At 45.8% G+C, this 21,030-nt stretch overlaps 2 protein-coding genes across 4 annotated transcripts in view; one reads left to right on the forward strand and one right to left on the reverse strand.

Moving 5' to 3' along the window:
• The first annotated feature begins 1,515 nt into the window (after window positions 1–1,515).
• On the forward strand, window positions 1,516–7,744 carry FAM131B (family with sequence similarity 131 member B). Of its 2 annotated transcripts, XM_044678727.1 has the most exons (7): window positions 1,516–1,543; window positions 3,749–3,858; window positions 4,277–4,312; window positions 5,061–5,154; window positions 5,464–5,661; window positions 6,900–7,043; window positions 7,278–7,744. In XM_044678727.1, exons 1-7 carry the CDS (start codon window positions 1,516–1,518, stop codon window positions 7,742–7,744), a joined length of 1,077 nt encoding a protein of 358 aa, XP_044534662.1. The 2 variants fall into 2 exon arrangements, with proteins under 2 accessions (XP_044534662.1, XP_044534663.1); XM_044678728.1 differs by lacking the exon at window positions 4,277–4,312.
• A 4,645-nt stretch (window positions 7,745–12,389) lies between these two features.
• Window positions 12,390–21,030, reverse strand: part of CLCN1 (chloride voltage-gated channel 1) — a 36,862-nt gene continuing 28,221 nt past the window's right edge. For both annotated transcript variants that reach the window (XM_044677953.1, XM_044677952.1), the window contains exons 21-23: window positions 14,005–14,109; window positions 13,708–13,794; window positions 12,390–13,111 (exon numbers count right to left, since the gene is read on the reverse strand). In XM_044677953.1, coding sequence (XP_044533888.1) covers window positions 12,743–13,111; window positions 13,708–13,794; window positions 14,005–14,109 — 561 coding nt within the window. In that variant the 3' untranslated portion in view covers window positions 12,390–12,742. The remainder of the gene's footprint in view (window positions 13,112–13,707; window positions 13,795–14,004; window positions 14,110–21,030) is intronic.

Consider the following 21,030-nt stretch of genomic DNA (forward strand, 5'->3'; position numbering starts at 1 on the left):
TTACTCAGCAAAGTAAGCAGAACCAGAAAAATAATGTATACATGGCTAGAGCACTGGCCTTGAAACATCAGGCTTCACATCCCACCTGTGACATTGCTAGCTCTAAGTTATTTCTGGAAACCTTAATTTCCTCATCCATAAAATGGGCATGGTCATAATAACTGCCTCCATTTATTTCACAAGGTTGTTGTGGGGTTCAAATATAAATATGCACAAAATACTCTGACAACCTTAAAACTCTACATAAAGTTTATGTTTACCATCATTGATATTTTCATTATAGTATTATAAATAAAATCAACATTAAGGTCAATAGAACTCTGACCAGTCTGATGAAATGGGGTTAGGGTTATAATGTGGATGGAGGTTGTATGGATCTAGAATGTATTATTTACTCTCAGAAGAGGGAGATATATATTGGTTTTGCTTCAATGTTTTCTTTTGATACAGAGTCCCTTCAACAAATTTAAATATGCTTAACTTTCACTCCCCATCCAGTCCTGGTTTTGAATGACCTTTTCCTTTTATATATCCTAATAAACGTGGATTGGAATCATTCCTTTGCCCCATCCTCCCCCTCTGCCACGCATACATATCCTAGAGTCCTGGAGTTGGATTATGTCCCCCTTCCAGCTCCTTCCCCTCAGACCTGAGGTTGGATTATCGGTCATTAAGTACTTCTAGAATGTCAACACCAACCATAGCACATTACTTCTGCCCAGTATCTTGTTAGGAAGATAGAGCTAACAGGTACAGAACAATAAACGAACAATACAAAGCAGCCCATCATTACCCTGATGTATATGTCCCAGATGTAATCTTTGGAAGGAAAGCAAATGTCCGGGGATCTTGGGGGCCAAGGCCCTTAATCATGACTTTGCCCTCATCCCACCCGCACTGCCTTCTGCATCTCTCCCTCCTCCAACAAAGAAAAGAATACTTAAATGTGAAACCACACGGGGCCCCCAGACCCAAACTGGGAATTTGTATCCCTATTCCACGTTTTCCCTGAGGAGACCCCACACACTCTCAAACTGGGCAGGGGGGCTGCTGGAGGGATGGGCATCGGGACCGTGGGAAGCAACTGAAGGGGAATGGGAGAGACTGAGCCCGAGTCATCCAAAGAGCCCACGAGCTAGATTGAGCATGGAGCCTGAAGGGAGAGCAGGAGCGTGAATCTGGGTGCAGGTAGCGGGCAGGGGGCAGAGGGCGGGGAGAACCGGGAGCAGCCAATCCCCATCCCCACCCCCTCCCATCGCAAAGGGAGCTGAGCGGAGCAGGGCTGGGGCGGGGGGAGCCAAGTGGCGGCGGCGGCGGCGGCGGCGGCGGCAGCGGCAGCGGCGACGGAGGCTGCTGGAGGGAGGGATGGAGGAGAAGGGAGGGGGGAGCGGAGCCGGAGCCCAGAGAAGACGGCGGCGGCGCTGCAGAGCGGCTGGGGCGGCGGCACGGCCCCGGGTGCTCCCCCCAGCGCCCGCCCAGCGCCTGTGAGGGCCCCGGCCCCGGCCCCCCGGAGTCATGGGCTGCATCGGCTCCAGGACTGTGGGTGGGTACCGCGGCGGGGGAGTGGGCGGGGGCTGGGCTCAGCCCCTCTCAGCCTGCTCCCTCAGCCTTCCCCCCTCCCCCATCTTGCTCCCCTTCACCCCTCTTCATCCCTCTCTCCATCCTTCTCTCCCTCCGCCCCCTCTGTGCCTCCATTCCTCTCTCCATCACTCACCTCTCCCTTCTGTTTCCATCCTTCTCTCACTTCATCCTTCTTCACCTCTGTTTCTCTTCCTCTTTCTATCCCTCCCTTTCTCATTTTATCCTCCCTCCTTCCAAGCCTCTGTTCCTGTCCCCATCACTCTTTCAACCTCCTCTTATTCTCTCCATCCCCCTCCTACAAACCCTATTTCCTCATCTCTCCATCACCTTAGCCTCCCTCCCTGCCTTTCTCTATTCATCCTCCTTTTCATTTCCAAAATAGTCTCTTCTAACTGCTGTCTCCCCTCTGCTTCTTGTCTCAGTTTCTCTGAATCTCTTTTGGGTTTCTCCCCCACCCTATCTACTTCTCTCTCTCTCCCCTCCATCTGTCTCCCTATGTTTTGTCCCCTTCTTGTCTTGCCCTCTCTAATGCCTTTTTTTTTTCCTCCCCCAAATTCGCTTTGTTCACGTGCATTTTCCTCTGGGGCGGGGGCGGGATCAACCCTGGGGATTCAGTAACTGAGGGAGGTGGGTGGGTTCCTTGTCCTGGGGGAATGGGGTTGGGAAGAAATGTAGGGATGGAAGAGTTTGTAGGTTTGGGGAGAGGGTGAGGAATTAAGGGGGAAACAGAGAAAAGACAGCACCTGTGTCTGTAGGGGCAGATTGGGTGGGACCCTGACTTTATGTACCTGAGGGAGTGGAGGGGGTGAAGAGGAAGGCTCCTCCTACTCTCCTCCCTTCCCTTGGCTCCTGTCTGGTCAAAGATCTCAGGAAAATTGTCCCCATATCTTTCACACAGCTTGGCAAATAAGTCTAACACTCTTCTTCAGCCTCCAAATTGTTCTCACCCCTAATTCCTAACTTCCCTTACTTATGCCCCCAGTAACCTCAGGATGAGAGAATAATCCTCAATATTACTCACATTCCCACTCTCCAGAAGCCTGGTTTCTTTGAGACCTGATTCATTTCCATGGATACCCCCTCCTCCTTTTCCCTCACCTCTTCTATCTATCCCTCTCCCTTCCTGCCCCCCTCATCTCTGACTCAGCTCTCCCTATTGCTACCAATTCAACTTCCCCATCTCCTTCTCTCCCCACCCCTAAGGATCCCTACATTAAATAAGCATATTCCTGGACCTCCAACCCACCCCAAATTTTCCCTTATTCTCTGAGATTGCTTACTCCTACACACACACACACACACACACACACACACACACACACACACACAGACACACACCCCTATACCTACACACCTTCCCAAAGGGCTCAGCTATCCTTACTGTCTTTTTTTGTCTATAGCTCCATCCTATGCAAATTATAATAACTACTATCTTAAACTGAATATTTTCTCTTTCCTGCTGAGTCCCGCCCCCAACCAAAGGGTTCCAGTGGCAGTATCAGAGCCCCAGACAGAGCTTCTCCAATAAAACATGTTTCCAGCTATCCTACTCTTCCCCCGTCCCCCAAACTAGGAAACTAGGGAGGGGACTTTGATTCTCCATGTACAATCTCCCAACCATCCCATCCTTCCTCTAGCTTCCCTCTGCCTCCTTCAGGGCTCTACCTTCCCTTCTCTCCCAACCCTTAAATTTCTTCCCATCATCAATCATTCCTCATTAATAGCTTCATCCTACCCTCCCCAAGCCCAGGCTGAACTCCTCTATCCTATCCTTTGCACTGACCACCTCATTTCTGTGTTCACCTCACTAGTAACCCCCTACTGGGAAAAAGTAGCCAATAGAAAGTTTTCTCTATGAGTTATGATAGTATGCTCTGTTTAGCTCATCTGAAGCTAAAATTCAACCTATTGTTATTACTATTGGATGTTGGGAGGAATAATAAGGATAATAAAAGAATAATAAAATAGAGGACTGGAGAGAGGGGAAGGGGATTGTAAGGCATAGATTTTTCAGCTGTGGGGAGTGAGGGTTGGAACTTGTTGGAATGGGGATTCTGAACCTTTCTACAGCAATAGGGCTGAACTGGTACCAAGATTAGATTCTGTGGTGGTGCCAGATGGAGTATGGGGGCCTAGAGGCTGAGTTTTGGCCCCTGGCTGCCTCTAGGGAATGAGGTGATTGCAGTGGATTGGAAAGGTCTGAAGGATGTTGACCAAATCAACATGGACAGCACCAGCTCCCTGCATGGGAGTAGCATCCACCGGCCATCCACTGAGGTGAGGCCTTCACCCCACCCCAACCCCACCCCAGGTGTTCCCTACCTACCATGAACTTCCTTTATGTCTCCAGTCCCCCTCTGAGATTCATGCCTTGAACCTGTAGTATAGTCTCCTACCCCTTCTTAAGACTCTCTAGGTCTTGACCTAAGAATCTCAACTCCTTTGACCCAAGAATGCACAGCTTGTTACCCTGGCAATCCTCTAGGCTAAGACCTCTCCAGGAATGTTCCAGAATCTCCTCTGCTCCCAGGGATCCCCCAGGCTCTCATCTTAGAATTTAGACCAGCCTCAATCCCCTCTTACCACATATGAGTGGCCCTGATATGGAATAAAGTGGGAGCTCTGTGGAAGGAATAATTCTACAGCCCTCACCAACAACTCTTCAAACAATGTATTCTCTTATGTCTCCTCACAGCAAACTCGAACAGATTTCTCTTGGGATGGCATCAATGTAAGTACTTGTCCTGGGGTCTTCCTGGCCTAATACTCTTTCCTCCTAATTTCCTTCTAATTTTTCTCCCCTACTGTGAGAGCAATTTACCCTTACTTTTCCTCTTCCCCTTCCCATCACCAAAAGCCCATTTAGGATTCTTGAGTTCCATTTTCACTGAGTTCCAGTGAGGAGTATAGGACCTTCTACCTCTACTTATCCTCTCTCTTCTAAATATGACCCTCTCTCTAGTCCTGTCACTCCAAGTAGTAAGATTCACTGTTCATTTCCCATTCCTTTTACCTCTTAGCCTCTCCCCTTTATACCTTCTCTATCTGGCTCAGTCTTTCAAATGTTCAGGAGTACATGCCCTCACGTGTAAATATAACACACACACTCTACCTTTTGGTTTAGAAGTCTACTTCATTTCAATTCTTGGGAAAACAGCTTCTCTCTTCCTCCTTTTTCCTAACACTGTAAATCTCATATTCCTTCCTTTGGACACCCTGAACTTTCTGCATGCATGCCAACATACACACACACACACATTTTTGTCTAACACTGACACTTATTAACAAGGTGACTTTTAGGAATATTATTTAACTTCCCTGACCTGTGTTTTCACCTATAAAATGTGGATAATAATACCTATACCACTTACATCACAAGATTTTTGTGAGAGCTCTGTTTAAACCATAAAACACTATATAAATTAGAGTTGTTATTATTGTTGTTGTTGTTGTCGTTGTTTCTCTGCACCCTCCCTCAGCTTTCCATGGAGGACACAACCTCCATCCTTCCCAAGCTTAAGCGGAACTCCAATGCCTATGGTATTGGGGCCTTGGCCAAGTCATCTTTCTCAGGTGAGACCCCCCAGACCTGGGATATACATAGCCCCATCATACACAAGGAACCTTCCTCCCAACAACCACATCTCCTTATCCTTGGTACTTATTACTTTCTCTGTCCATTTTCTATCTGGACTCCCTTTCTGAGTCTTGTACCTATCCTAACAGCCCTTTGGGAAATTGTCCCCTCATTGATAGTGTCCTGGAGTAGTCATATGTAATAGGGCTTCACTGGTTGGGGGTTATGGGTTATGGGTAGTTTGGAGAACCTGACTGGGGGCTTGGGTAATAGCCTGGAGGGAATGGGGACCTTTGGTTTCTTAGGGATCTCACGCAGCATGAAGGACCACGTCACAAAGCCTACAGCCATGGGGCAAGGTCGAGTGGCCCACATGATCGAATGGCAGGGCTGGGGAAAGGCTCCAGCTGCTCAACCACAGCACAGTCATGAGTCTGTTCGAAGGGATACAGATGCCTACTCTGATCTCAGTGATGGCGAGAAGGAGGCTCGATTCCTTGCAGGTATCCTTATCCTCATCCTGAATATCTTCAATCAATTCCCAGGCCCCAGAGATGTGTACTCAAAGTCCCAGTGGACTTCTTACCCTGACCTCTCCAATTTGAATCCTCCCACACTGGGGCTGATGCTAAGCAGAGACAGAATTATATGGAATATGAGTACCTACCTACCCTAGAATATCACTTCTGGACTTCTATTCCCTCCATGTGACTCCCTTGATGTCCTATATCTGCAAACAAAAACAAATGTTCTTCCCAGAAAGCACTGTTCAAACACAGATTATCCAAGGAGTCAGGAGGATAGTAGTGATCCTTCACCCATGAGTGTGTTGTCACAAATTAATTTATTAAACTAACTAGTTGTGACAAGAAATGGTAGGCACTGAGAGTAGAGTCCTGAGGGTATGAGATAGAGGACAGGCAGATTTCAATTAGCAATGGAATCAGGTTTGAATCACATCTGTGTACCTTACCAGTTGTGTAATCTCCTAGGGAAAGTCACTTTACCTCTGTACCTCAGTTTTTTCAACTGTAAAATGGAGGGATTGGGTGAGATGGTCTCTAATGTCCTTTCTGGTTCTCTAATCCTATTATCTTTGGGTGGGGGATATGAGCACCTGCTGGAGAGGAAATGCCAGAATAGAAGTCATAGTACTGGGCTCTGAGCCTTGTCTAAGGGATGAACAACCTTAGAGGTTTGGGTCAAGATAATAAGCCTTGGATGATGGAGAAGCTATAGAGGATATGGGAATACAAGTATAGGAAGGAAGTTGATTCAACAAGGGACTTGACCTAGCAAAATTAAGTTCCTCACTTTACAATTTTACTTAGAGCCAGGACCCCCAACCTCACCTAATCCTTAGAGAAATTCCCTCATACTCCCCCCAACCCTGATTCACCTACAGAATCCCTATGGAAAACTTTGAATTGTGATCTGTTAGGAGCTTCTCACAGAGATTCCCCAATTCTTATTCCTAGAAGCAGTCAGACATGAACACCTGATTATCCTCACTCTCAGTCTCTTGATTTTATCACTCTAGAAATCCCTTTCAGTTCCAACCCTTATCTCCAGGGACCCCTTACCAGAAGCATCTACCCTTTTCTTTTAGAATTTCTCAATTTCAATTCCTAGGAATTTTCCCTCATTTTTATGCCTATTTGAGAGCTGTATTGAGGTGACCCAGCTTTATATCTATAGCTGAAAGTATTTCCTATGATAATTCATCCTTTTTCTTCCCTAGGGGTTATGGAACAATTTGCTATCTCTGAGGCCACACTCATGGCTTGGTCTTCCATGGATGGTGAAGATATGAGTGTAAATTCTACCCAGGAGCCACTGGGCTGCAACTACAGTGATAACTACCAGGAGCTGATGGAAAGTCAGGGTAAGAGAACCACAAACCTATAAATGTATACTATAGATCAGAATCTTTTCGGGGCTCCCAAGACTTCCCTGTCACTTCTACCCAGAGCTCAATGGGCATTCTGGTTTTTTTTAGTGCTTTTTACTTCATTGCCCCATATTTCCCCACATGCCCTCCATGTTCTTCACAACTCCCTATCACCGTATTACTTTCCTGCAATGTGTATGACCTCTTCATCTGTCCTTCTCTTCACAGATGCCCTAGCCCAGGCCCCTTTGGATGGATGGCCACATTCCTATGTATCCCAAGGCATGTATTGCTTGGGCTCCTCCGATGCCTGGGAGGCAAGTGACCAGTCTCTCATAGCCTCCCCAGCCACTGGTTCCTACCTTGGTCCAGCCTTCAATGACTCCCAGCCCAGTCTGCATGAAGTAGGGCCTTCTCAAGCTCCACCTGGGCACTTAGCCCAGGGGCCCCAACCCTTACTGGGAGGAGACTCTGACTGGGCTCCAGGAGTGGGCGGAATGGACCCAACAAGGGATCTGCCTGAGAAGAGGCAAATGCCTGCTGAGGAGGAGGAAGATGCAGGATGTCGAGATTTGGAGTCCCTGTCTCCTCGAGAAGAGCCTGAGGCATCTGCTGCTCTCAGTCGGAAAGTATCAGACGTTACATCCTCAGGGGTACAGTCCTTTGATGAGGAGGAGGGAGAGGCCAACAATTAGTTCTCTCAGATCTTTGTGCTCCTGCCCTCCCCTTCCCAACTTTACCAGAGGGGTATGGCTGCATCAAACATCCTGAGGGCAAAAAGGAGCAGCACAGCCAAGGCAGGGCCATAGGGCAGTGAGGGACCTAAGAGTTCCCAACGACCCCAGGAACGGAAGGCATCAGGAAAGAAATTATCCGTGCTTAAGATGCAGAGACTATGGGGCTGATAACTGAGACAGAGACACAGCTGTGTGGACTTAGAGCCTTGAGCAGATAAAGAATGTCAAGGCTGTGGCTGTGGTACATGGGGCCTGCAAATACAGATCCTTACTGTAGATGAAGCCTGAGGCAATGGAGATGGATACCACACCTGCAGATAATAGAGACTGGCTTGGGAATAGAGAGCCTGTGGTTAACAGATTGGACCTCAATTCTTCATTCCCTTTAATTTAGTCTTCCAAGCCTAGGCTCTTGGCTGCCTAGATGCCTCCTTGCCACCCTTCCAGTATGGCTTATTTTTCAGACTCTGTTCATCACGGCCATGGTCGCAGCTTATTCCTGTCCTGAATAGATCACCTGAGCACTTGGCCATGACTGTAGTGGAAGCCACTTCAGGAGGACCACTTTTGGAGTGAGTGTAGAAGCTACCTAAAGAGAGGCTTGCTAATGATTGTGTGGCTCTCTCTTTGGAAGATGAAGATGCCTGTAGACAAGGAATGGGCATCAGAGGTTGAGGATCAATAACGTGTTTGCCAGGACACTTGGACACATACAGTTGTGATTCATCCAGGTAACAAGGACATCTTTGTGGAGGTCAAGAACTTGTCCTGAGATAGCAGTATCACCTGCTGGATCTGGCTTCCTAGATCAAAGACCCATGTGGGAACTTGGCATCTGGGATGTAGAACATGCTTTGGTCAGAAGTGAACCTAAGGCTCTAAGGGCTGCCCTAACTAGGTTGGTGGCTGCAGCATTGATTGGCCTTTGGTGTCTGCCTTCTCTTCTTCCATTCCCATCCCCACCTCCTGCTTCCCTGGCTTCTACCTGGGTAGCCCACCCCTGGGCAGAGAGGTAGGACATGGCCTCAGTATACTGACTCAGGTACCCTGGCAAGGGGGCTGAGCTTTGGGGCTATATCCCCCATCCATTCCCCTCTCTTCTCTGGAGCTGTTTACACTTTTCTCTTTGCCTTTTCTACATTTTTATATCTTCTTGGGGACTCAGGGATGAGTGAGATGGTGGAGTTTAGGGGGACCCAGTGTCCAGACTGGAGTGGGATGGTGTTTGGGGATCCAGTCTCCAGACTGGAGTGGGGTCATTTGCTGGAGATGGAGGCAGCATAGTCATCTGGCAATTCTGCCCCTTCATCTAGCACCCCACAGGGTGCTATCCGTATGGCTTAACCCTTCCCACTCCAGACTGATAGGCAGTGGATCAAGTGTCTCCCAGCATAGGTGGGAGTCTGATGGTGTGGCACAACCTGCAGAAATCATCATTCTCTTACACCCCCATTGTTTAGGTTGCTCTGGGGCCCCTGGGGTCTGCTGTGGGAACAGTCTGAGCTCTAGGACCCAAGACTTTGATAGGTAGTTCAGACACCTAAAGGGGAAGAGTGGTGAATAAGGCAGCTTCTAGGGGACTGGACAGGTAATAAAACTGGCCTCTGCCCTCCTATATCTCCCTTGTTCTATACTGTCATACCCCTGTACACCTCCAGTGTGTCATCCATTATGTAAACCCTTGGCAAAAGGAGGCACCCTGGAAAGGAGGAAAGTCTAAGGAGTCAATTCCATTCCCCCGAAATCCCACCCCCCCACCCCGGCTCCCCAGGTACTAGCCCCTTATAGCCTGTCCTCTTGAGTGTTTATGTCTTGTTGCCATTGAAGGGGATGCTTTTTCCAGTTGCCCTAGGCCTGGCTGAGAGCAAAGCTCCCCATAAGGTCCTGATTATCTTCTGGAATCGGTGGGCTTGGGATGATTGTCTGCCTGTCCCTTTCCACCGAGCACATGGCAGAGCTGGTCTAACTGTCTCCTCTGGGGTTGGAGGAGAAGGAAAGACAGCCACTCCCATAGCATATTTTAGCAATCTTGTAGGAATGGCTTTCACCATTTAGCCTGAATGACAATTCCTGGAAAACCAAGAGGTATTTGAGTATAAGCGACCAGACTCACTGAGGCATCTGTAGGAGTACATTTCCAGGAGCCTCAGTAAGTACCACCATTACCCCACTAACCCTCCTTGCTCTTGCTCTCCTAAAAACTAGTCTTCTGTCCCTCTTCAGCCAAGATCCAGTGTTTCTCCTTGCCCAGCCTATCATCAAGAAAGATGTCATTCCCATTTTGTTCTGGACCAAGTCTACCTCTCTGTCCCTGGGCCTTTTTGGATATAGGATCCTCTGAGTCCCCAAGGGAGAGAGAGGGCCACCCTATGTGAAGTCCATTTCCTGCAGTTCCTTTCTAGTTGAGGCCATTGGGAAGGAAATCAAGAGGGTTAAGGCTCAAGCCTTCCTCCTGGCTAAACCAAACAGCCCATGCTATGGAGGAAATTCCAAAAGGTGAATTGGTGGGTTCATCTCTGAGTAACGGAATGTCTGCTCAGGGATGCTAGAAAGGGATCATTACAGGCCAAAGGGCAGGAAAGTATCTGCTATTCTGACAAGCACCCCCCACCCTCATAAAGGAGGAGACATAGGGAGCTGGACTGGGGTCTCTTTAGGACTCATAGGGAAAGGGGGAGGATCTGCCCCTTGATTTTGCCTGGGGGGAATGCATGGGGGGGTTAGACTTTTTGTAGGGGGGAGGGGCATGTGCAGAAGGGAGGATGTTGGGGGTGGGCTTCTGGGATGCTTTTCTTTGGGGGGCCAGATCTTGCAGCACGCTTTGCAGCAGCTGGGGGCTGTTTTTTATATTGTGAATGAAATTGCTCTTGCTAACGATGGGGTGGGAGTGGGGCATTTTAAATATTCACTTTACTCAACAAGGAAAAACCCACACCATCATTCACCACCTCACCCTCTCCCCTCCTCCCCATCCTTCCATGAAGGAGGGAGTCTTCCTGGGCATGTTGGGGAGGGGCAGAAAATGAGGGGAACCTTACTCCATATACATACACACCCTACACTTTCTGTCTTCCAGTTCTGGGGAACATGCACTTTTGTGGCCAGTTTTTCTTTGCATGTTTTCTTAACGTGACCACCCTTTCCAACCCCAAGAGAGATTCTATGACATATATCAAAGAGAGAATTATATATAGATATATATTGCAGATTATATAAATTCAGACTTACTTCAGTATTGAAGTATTTATTTGGACATGGGGTAGGAGTGGATATCCTACCTTCTGTCTTCCCCCTTTCCCCCTCAGCTCCCTCTCCCTTAGGGAGAGGGGGCTGCATTTTGTGGTTTGCAGCTCCTTCTCTATACTAGGGAGTTATAGGGAGTAATGCTGGGGGTGGGCCAGGGGGCATGTTCACTGGCACTAAACAGGATGTGGTCTCATATTTTGGCTCTAGCTGTGTTTTATTTGGCAAGGGTGGGGTGAGCCTGAGAAGCCACCAGCTGAAGTGGGGGACAGCTGGATGATCAACCTGAGAAGGGGAGCTGAAAGCAAGGGCATCTGGGGGGACATCTAGATGTCATGGGCATTAAGAATAACTTGTGACTGGCAGAGGAGTGACTGGCCAACAGCACTGCACACCAGCACATTAACTGTTCTTGGCCAAAGTGGGAAGGGGGCAACATAATGGCCACACTAGCTATGAAGACTCTGGCCTTAGGACTGCAGCATGGAACAGTGAAGAAGAGCCCTGGCCTCAGGGTTAGGGGAGCCTGGTTTTAATCTTGGTTGTGGCACTAGCCAGCTGTGTGACTTTAGGCAAATCATTTAACCTCTTGTGCTTTGGTTTTTTCATTTGAAAAATGGGGTTGCGTGGGAGAGGATGGACTAGGTGATCTTTGAAGTCCCTCCCAGCTCTGATATTCAGTAACTCCACAGCTTGAGCTGGGTGGCTTCCAGCACAAAGGAAAACTAATGGATGACCCTCTAAGATATCTTTGGGATATGGCAAATTGGGGTGATTGCCCTGCTCTCTGCCCAGGAAAGATGTTAAGGGTGACTAGGCAGCTGATGCAGCAAAGAGGCTGTGGGTGGGAGAGAAAGTGGTGGCTGTACCAGCTGGTGCTTAAAAACAACAACAAAAACTATGAAGCTTGGGCACATGACTGGGGGGACTGGTGCTGGCTGCCTGACAACAACAGCCTCCTCCCCCCCCTTCTACACTACCCCTCTTGGATTGCATTTTGCCCTTTTGTGGCTTCTCTTTCTTCTTGAAGGCTGTCCTTGCCATTCATTTGAACCAAATTTATCTGAATAAAAAGTGTTGGCACCCAGTGTGGTCTGCTCTGCCCTCTCTTAGGGACAGCCTTAACTGGAGGGCCTCAGTAAATTTTTGAGAGTTATCCCTCCTTCCCTCTTGCTCTCCTAAGAGCTAATTAACTCCCTCCCACTCTACACCCCCTGCCAAGATCCATGCTCCGTCTTTGCCCAACCTGTCATATAAAGTGCACCATCAACCCCCCCATTCCTTCTTGGATCCCAGTGGGAAGCAGGTGGGATCAAGTGCAAAGAGAATGGGGAAAGAACTAACAGCAGATGGAATTCTGCAGTTTGCAGGTTTATTGAGAGGATCCCAAAGGTGTCCCCTCTCCTTAATTTTCCAACAAGGAACTTGAAAGAACTTCTACCATTCCAGGCTCCTCAGCCTGGTCTCAAGGAAACTGAAGCATAGACATATGTGGGAAGGGGGAAGATATGAAGATCCTGGGACCCAGACCACCTGGCCAGGATTCAGGTGGGGTGGATGAAGGTGCCGGGGACACTGATCATAATTATTTCCTGATTGGGTTCTGATTCCTCCTTTAAGACTACTATATCTTCATTAGAGAACACAGGGACCTTCTGTGACTTAGGGGCTTCTGTCTGTTACAAATGAAGAGGTTGCTGGGTTGTTTGGGTATCAAAGGGTTAGTTCATCCTCATCCTCTTCATCAGTGGATCGAAGGCTGGGGCCTTGTAAAATGTCGGCCAGATCCTCTTCTGGCCCTGAGGTTCCCCCTAGCTCCAGTTCCTCTAGCTCCCCTTCTGTAGAGGTTGGGGCCAGGGAGGGTGGGGGAATAGGGGAGGGCGACTCTGGAGTTTCAGGGCAGGCTGGAACCATCCCCTCAATCTCACCACCCCCAGTGCTGTCCTCTGGAAGGCTCCAACCATCAGAGGGTAGGGGTGGCCCCCCTGGGTCCTTTCGGGAAGTAGTGGTATTCCGGAAACTGGCGAGGGGGGGTCGCAGCTGGACTCCTGACTTGGTGTGCCCTTCAATGGCTTTTTGTAGCTAGAGTGGTAGGAAGTGAGAAGAGGGAAAGGATGTGGAAAAACAGATGGATGGAAGAGCAGTGACAAGGAAAGGGAAATGGGAAGAAATAAAAATAACAGAAAATAAGATGGAGACCAATAGGATAGAAACCAAGAGAGAGAGAGTATTATGAGCAAATAATGGATGGAGAGAGGAACAGAGGGTACCAATCCATTCTCCTGACCCACATCCTTTCCCTTTTCCCCTTCCCTAATTAATATCATTCCTCCCCATCACTCCTCATCATTCCCTCCCTCTTTGACTTAAACTGGGACCTAGGATATCTTCCCAATCATTGTCCTATGAACATGTCAGAACAGATCTAGAATGGGGAACTCTGCCCCCTTCAGGGCCATGGCCATGTAGCAGGACCATGAATCTATCAAGACTCCCTATCTCAGTATTGGAAGTGGGAGAGATTAGTTCCCCTTGGAGGTATGGGAAATGCCAAAGGAACTTGATAGATCATTGGCACATTCCCTGTCCTCATCACTCTGTGCTTTATGCCCTCAACCCAGACCCTGCACTTCATCCCATTTAGTTTTAGAAAGAGATAGGATATGTGCCACTATTACCTCTTCCAAAGCCAAGACACCCCGGAGTTTCCCCATGCTGGTCACATAGGCAAGATGGAGGCCAAGTAGGGAGAACAACGTGTGAGTCTGGGTGGAAAGATCAGAGAATTAGGGTAGGGCCAATAGCATGGCAGCCCTCCATGCCTCCCCCAAAAGGCTCAAAAGCTGTAGCTGTTTTTCCAGTTTGCCTCTCCTCCCTCCTCCCCCACCAAATGAATGGTTGCACCACTTTCATCCAGGCCTGAGAAGTGGCATTGGGAACCACGGGAACTATTAGGGGAGGTGTTCGGATTTAACTTTGTGCAGAGATGTCCGCTCCACCAGCTGGAAGGGAGAGGGGTCTATGCAGCAGTAATCAAAACAGACAGGTTGGTTCAGCTGCTCCTGTTCCCAAGCCTCGATCTGTAGGGCCAGGAAGGAGAAGAGGATGTCAGGGAGTCACCAGAGCAGCCAGCTGTACAGCACTCTCATTGCGTCAGAGTTCCCTGATCTACCTACCACATGAAGAGCCTTCCTGGCCCCAGGACCCAGCCTCCTATTTCACACAATGGCCACAGTTAAATTTGCTGATTTTAAAACTCTTTCAGCCCATGGACACTCTCCAAGAAAAATACTATCCTTCTTTTTTGCCTGGAGGCAACTAGGTGTCTCTGTGGATTAAGCCCTGAGCTCCAAGTCAGGAAGACCCAAGTTCAAATCCAACTTCATACATTTACTAACTATGTGACACTGGGCAAGTCACTTAATCTCTACTTGCCTCAGTTTCCTCAACTATAAAATAGGGATAATAACAGGTCCTACCTCATTGGATTGTTGTATGGATCAAATGAGGCATTTGTAAAGAGTATCTGCCACATAGTAAGTGCTTAATGTTGATTCCCCTGCCCCACCCCATTGATTATTTGAGAACTATCAAACTAACCCCCTTTCTGCCTCTGGAGAGTCCCTTCAACCCCTAAATCCTGTTTTAGACATTGTGGGGCAGCAAAAAAAGAGTGATGGGCTTGGGCAAGGGCCTGATTCAAATTCTGTCTCTCTTCTACTTATTACATCTATGACCTTGAGCAAGTCACTGAACCGCTTTGTGACTCAGCTTACTCATCTGTAAAATGAGGATGTTGGATCTCTAAGTTCTCTTCTAATTCTAGATCTATGGTCTGAGGAAAACAAACAAGCAGGAGACTGGAACTTCTCCCTGAAAATAAGCCTTCTTCTAAGCACATAAGGACTGGCACACTGGGTCACCCTTTCTTCTAGCTCTGTGTTCTTATGTCTCTGACAGTAGCATATATATTTGTGTAAGAGAAAACAATTAGACTATCCTTCTTCCTTATGTTATATAATTCACTATAGATCTGCCTATGAATTTATTTGGAACATGGCAGTGGGAGGTAGTGGAGAGTTCTGATCTCTCAATCTGAAACACCTGGGTTAAAGTCTCACTCCAGACACATATTGGTTCTACAACCCAAGGAAAGTCACTATTCCTCTTAGTGTGCCCGCTAATTCTCTGGGACTCTTAAGTTATGAGGCAGGGGCTGCCCTACTTTGGTCGAGGGAGTTTTCTATAACAAGGAAATCAAGGGCTGAATGTGTGTGTGTATATACATATGTAACAGAAAGTTAGAATATATGAGATCATAAATATAGAATGTGTATATATACATATATTGTGTATATATGCATATATGGACATAGATTTGCCTATTTATATATATAATGTATATATTATATACACACACCAAATACAGAACAGTATTATCTATTAGGGGTACGGAACTCCCAAAGTTTGCTATCCACTGAGTGAAATTAGATATCATATTGTTTGCCCTAAACACTCTCTTTCAAGTTTCTGGGGATTACCCCCCCCCATTTCTAATGTATAGAAGGGCTTGCTAAGCAAGTCCACGGTAACCCAGGATCACAAAATTTGAGAGTTGGAAGGGACTCTAATGGAACTCAGACACTAAAGGAAATTCCTCCCTAAAATGAGCCCCAGTATAATGTCACCCTATCCATGTCCTTTATGATTTAATAAGATTTGTACTGTATCACCCTCTTAGTCTTCCTTTCCAATTGTGGAATTCTAGATTTGTAACAGGTCCCCCGTGGCATCGCCTGCCCCTTCTATTATGTCTGTCTTGCAATGTGACAACCAAAAGTACATATGAGATTCCAGGTGATAATTCAACATACATCCAAGGATTCACTGAACATTTGGAACATGAATTCTTCATGCAAGGCATTGTATCATTAGGCACTAGGGGTGCCAAGGTGGAAAATGACCCATTGCCTAGCAAGCTGGTGTGGCTTACCATGTGTTTAGTGCAATAGTAGGCTCCCCCAAGGAAATACCCATGATTCCTTAAGCAGGCACACTAAACAGCACCTTATAAATAGAGACAATGAGGCAGCAGAGACTAGTACAAAGAACATGAGAATTCAAGTCATGTGACTTGGATTTTAGTTGATGCTCTGCCATTAGGTAACTGCATGACTTCGGGAAGTAAGAAGATGGAACTAAATGATCTCTGGCTCTAACATCCTGAATCTGATTTTTTTTTTCCTCCTCTACTTTCAAAAAGCTTAATGTCCTTCGCAGCTTGGTGTCTCATTGCATAAAGAGTCAGAGAGACCTAAGTTCAAATCCTGCCTCATATACTTCTTGGCTGTGTGATTTGGGGCGTCATTTGACCTTTGCCTGCCTCAGTTTCCTCACCTATAAAATGGAATAATAATAGCTAGCTAATAAATTAATAAATAGTAAAATGGAATAATAATACTACCTCTCAGCATTGTTATGAAGATAAAATGAGAGAATTTATAAAGCAGTTTTAAAACTTTAAAATGATATAGAAATGCTAGCTATCGTTACTATTGATTTTGGAGTTCTCTGTACACTTAGCTGTCCAGTTTGTTGTTATTCAGTTGTTTAAGCTGTATCCAACTCTTCATGACCCCATTTAAGGTTTTCCTGGTAGACACTAGAGTGGTTTGCCATTTCCTTTCCAGCTCATTTTACAGATGAGGAAAATGAGGCAAACCGGGCTAAGTGATTTGCCTAGGGTCACACAGTTAGTAAATGTCTAAGGTCAAATTTGAATTCAGGAACACTCATATTCCTAACTCCAGGCCCAATGCTCTATCCACTGTGTCACCTATTCTGCCCCTACCTGTTCATATAATTTATTAAACCTTGGAATAAGACTGGCTACAGATCTGATCCCTGGCTACTTATGATGATTGCTTTCAAAATTCTTAAGTAGAAGTTATCCAATGTTCCCTGTGATTTTCCTGTCTCTTGCTTACTAATTTACCAGGAATTCCCTTTGCATTTACAACTACTTGGTATAATCCCTCCAACTTGTCCCTTTCATGGGCTACTTTGGGAATGGGAATCTCCCTAACATTGTCTTGAGGAAAACTGGCCTGTTAAGGATTCATTCTCTATCTGCTATCCTATCTTCTATCGTTTCTTGGTAAACTTTCTATATGTTATGATCATTGAGTTGTCCCCACTCTATACTGGGCTTCTTCTCTTTAGGGGACTCAAGGGGGAGACGAGAGAGGACAGGCATTTATTAAGCAGCTATTACATGCCAGACATTTTGCTAAACACAAATATTATTTCAAAGAGCTTGTTATTGATTTTTGGAGTCATTTGAAAAGTGCTCCTCATGTCTTTTTCAGCCTGCTGTTTTTCTAATTTGGGACTGATGATGGCTTCAGAGAGGGGTAATTCTAGAACCCACTTATACATTCATCTGAATAGAGAACAATTATCCTCCCTTGAGTTTATTCTTTTGAGGAAAATGTCTTTCCCCCCATTAGTATTCCAAGATTCCCCTCTCCTTCAATCATATTTATTTTAGGCTTCCAAAAATTGTTTTCAAATAATGGAATCCATGCTTTCTGTAGGTTACCTTCTTAAACTCTTCTTTTTCCATTTCTTCCCCCTATCTCCTGAATTTTGTCAAAGTTCTTTTTTTCCCCCTTAAACTGCATAACAGAACGATGGATTTTGTTTTTAAATCTTTCTGTCTCTCGCCAGGATGTTAAATTCCATTGTGCTATTATCACTCACCCACGGTTACCTCCTGCCCCAGTTCTTATTCACTATTCAAGACCAAGTTCAATATATGTGTGGATTCTAGGACTATTTCTCCCTGGAAGTTATCATTTGTTGTATCCGAAAGTCTTAGCTTACATCCCCTCCTGGTGAGGTGTTCCACCAAGCTGTGTTTGGGTAATTCATGTCTCCCATTATTATTATCTGGCCTGATTTTTCAGCTCCCAACAATCCTCATTCTTCCTGAGCTAAATAAAATACAACAAAATAAAACAGCCTGGTCTAACTGGAAAGACCAGTAGTCTTTACAGTCGTGACAAACAATTTGAGTCACAGCTCCAACACTTGCTATTATTAAATTGGGTGAGTTACCATAACTTCTCTGAGTTCCAGTCTCCTCATCTCTAAGATGGAGTCTAGGTGGTACAGTGGATAGATCTGTACTGGGCTTGGAATCAAAAAGACTCATCTTCATGAATTCATATGCAACCTCAGATACTTTTTAGCTGTGGGTCCCTGGACAAGTCACTTAATCCTGTTTGCCCGAGTTCTCAATTTATAAAATGAGCTGGAGAAGGAAATGGCAAACCACTCCAGTATCTTTGCCAAAACAAAACCAAAACCAAAAAAACCTAAATGGGGTCACCAAGATTCAGATACAACTGAAACAACTCAACAACAACAAAGGCGGTGGTAATATTTATACCATCTACCACACAGGGTTTTTGTGGATAAATTACTCTACAAACCATGCTACACAGCAAGTGCATCTTGTAGTCGGTCAAAAAAGCCTTGAGAAAGGTGGAACAAAGCAAAAAAAAAATTAATGTGGAAGACAAATGGAGCTTTCTGACTGGAAGTGAAAAACGGCCCTTATAAAAAAAGCTCTGGAAGTAAAAGTTTAGCATATGATAAATATTTTTTGTCCTATTCATTTTCAGTTACTTCATGATGTCATTCTAGCTCTTTTCAAAGAAGCCTGGGCATCTAGTTGGTATTCTGTGACATTCTTATATTTTTATTCACCTCAGGCCTGGGCAATTGGATAATCACTGAGCAAAGTACCACACTGCTAGACAAGATTGTTAATACGTAGGTGGGGCACATGAATTTTCTCTGGCCTGGCAAAATGACTTTCCTAGAAGTCATTCCAGGCTAGGCTCAAGCAAACTGCTGTTTGCTTTTGTTGCTTAGCATCAGTGTTGCACACAGGGGCTCAAGTAAGGCCTTGGGGAGCAGCTGCCCCATTCCCACTAGCAGTAGCATCCCAAGAATTTCAAGCATGAGTTTTGTCAAGTGACAAGAAAAAGTGGTGATGGCGGACAAGGCTGGATAGAAGAATGGATGGGAGCTGTGACCCTCTCCGGGGCATTGACCCTACCTGTCTATTTCCTGGCCTACCTACCCACCCAACAAATGTTCTAACAGATTCCTAGAAATGGGTAGCGGTATAAATAGATTACAAATTAAGTGAATTAGCTGTAAATACGGAAAGCATATAAGAATCTGGTCTTATGCCAAGTCTATGATTCCCTAATAAAAGATCCCATTGTGTAGAATGTCTATGAGCAAAAGACAACTACATCCTGGCTACTGTCTTTTACTGCATCCTACAATAAAAGTAACTTTCATTTTAGGGTCTTCCCCCTAAGGGACAAAACAACATCAAGCCTGTGAGCTGTGACCTACTTGGGTCTATATTCAAGTTACCCAACTTTTCAGATGCAAAAAGCCTGGACTTGGAGTCAAGAAGCCATTTATTAGCTGTGTGATATTAGGAAAATCCCTTAAAATCCCTAGGCCTACTTTTCTTCATCTATAACACTAGGGAGTTGAACCAGATGATCTCTAAGGTACCTTCCAAATCCAACATCCTCCCAGCAGGATTGGTGTAGGGTACAAATGACGTATAGAAAGCACTTTCCAATCTTAAGGCACTGTATAAATGCCAGGCATTATTATTGTTAATAACTTGTAATTTTGTGATTATTTCCTGCCATGTCACAATTGTCACTCATTAGTTGGCCTAATTGTGGCAGGTCATTGGTTAGTGTCAATTTTCTCCTCTTCTTCATTCATTAGAACTTCACTAAAAGAAGCAGAATGTTAAGCATTGGCAAAGTGATGGTCCCCTTGTACTCTGCCCTACTCAGGATACAGTTAGGTATTGTATTCAGTTTGGGTACCAAACTTTAGGAAGCTAATGCCAATTATGATACTAGCTCTCACTTACACAGCCACAGCGCTTTAGTTCACAAAGCACTTTATATGTACTATCTCATTTGATCTTCACAACGATCCTGGGAAATAGGTGCTATTATTACCCCTATGTTGCAGAAAAAGAAACCGAGCCTAAGAATGGTAAAGGGAAAAGCAGCTAGGTGGCTCAGTGGACAGAGAGCCAGGCTTGGAATCAAGAGGACCTGGGTTCAGATCTGGCATCAGATTCTTCCTAACTATGTGATCCTGGGCAAGTCACTTAACCTCACTTGTCTAGCCCTTACTGTTTTTTGTTTTGTTTTGCTTTGTTTTTGTTTTCGTTGGAACCCATACTTATATTGATTCTAAGGCAGAAGGTAAGGGTTTTTTAAAATGGCAAAATGACTTACCCAAGCTCATATAACTCTCCAGGCAAGCTTTTAAACCCAGGTCTTCTTGATTCATGGGTCCAACTTTCTTATTTACTGGACCCAGTTGCCTCAATAATAATAACAGATGGGGGCAACTGGGTGGCTCAATGGATTGAGAGCCAGGCCTGGAGATAGGAGGTCTTGGGTTCAAATTTGACCTCAGACACTTCCTAGCTGTGTGACCCTGGGCAAGTCACTTAACACCCATTGTCTAGCCCTTACTACTCTTCTGCCTTGGAACCAAAATACAGTATTGATTCTAAGACAGAAGGTAAGGGGTTAAAAAAAATAATAAATAATATTGATATAGATCTTTAAGGTTTGCAAAGCACTTTGCATGTATTAATTATGTTACTTGAAGGACATGGATAAGCTTGAAAGAATCCAGAGGAAGGTAACCAGGAGTTATGCCCTATGAGAATTGTTTGAAAGAACTGGGTATGTTTAGCCTAGAGAAGAGAAAACTTAGAGGGAACATGGTAGCTGTCTTCCAGTTTTTTAATGACTTTCACCTATAAGAGAGACTAGGCCTGTTTTGCTTGGACCCACAGGACAAGAAGGACTGATAGAACAAAGGATAGAAGTTGCAGAAAGGGAAATTTAGGCTGGAGGGATGGGCAGCCC

The sequence above is a fragment of the Gracilinanus agilis genome, chromosome 5 (genome assembly GCF_016433145.1).
Source record: "Gracilinanus agilis isolate LMUSP501 chromosome 5, AgileGrace, whole genome shotgun sequence".
Taxonomy (NCBI): Eukaryota; Metazoa; Chordata; class Mammalia; order Didelphimorphia; family Didelphidae; genus Gracilinanus; species Gracilinanus agilis.

What these genes read in the sequence shown, in the direction of transcription:
- FAM131B (XM_044678727.1), top strand. Translation starts at nt 1,516, where the DNA reads ATGGGCTGCATCGGCTCCAGGACTGTGG. An exon ending in GGCCAAGTCATCTTTCTCAG is followed by an intron (nt 5,155 to 5,463) that starts GTGAGACCCCCC and finishes TTGGTTTCTTAG; the next exon opens with GGATCTCACGCAGCATGAAG. An exon ending in GGAGCTGATGGAAAGTCAGG is followed by an intron (nt 7,044 to 7,277) that starts GTAAGAGAACCA and finishes TTCTCTTCACAG; the next exon opens with ATGCCCTAGCCCAGGCCCCT.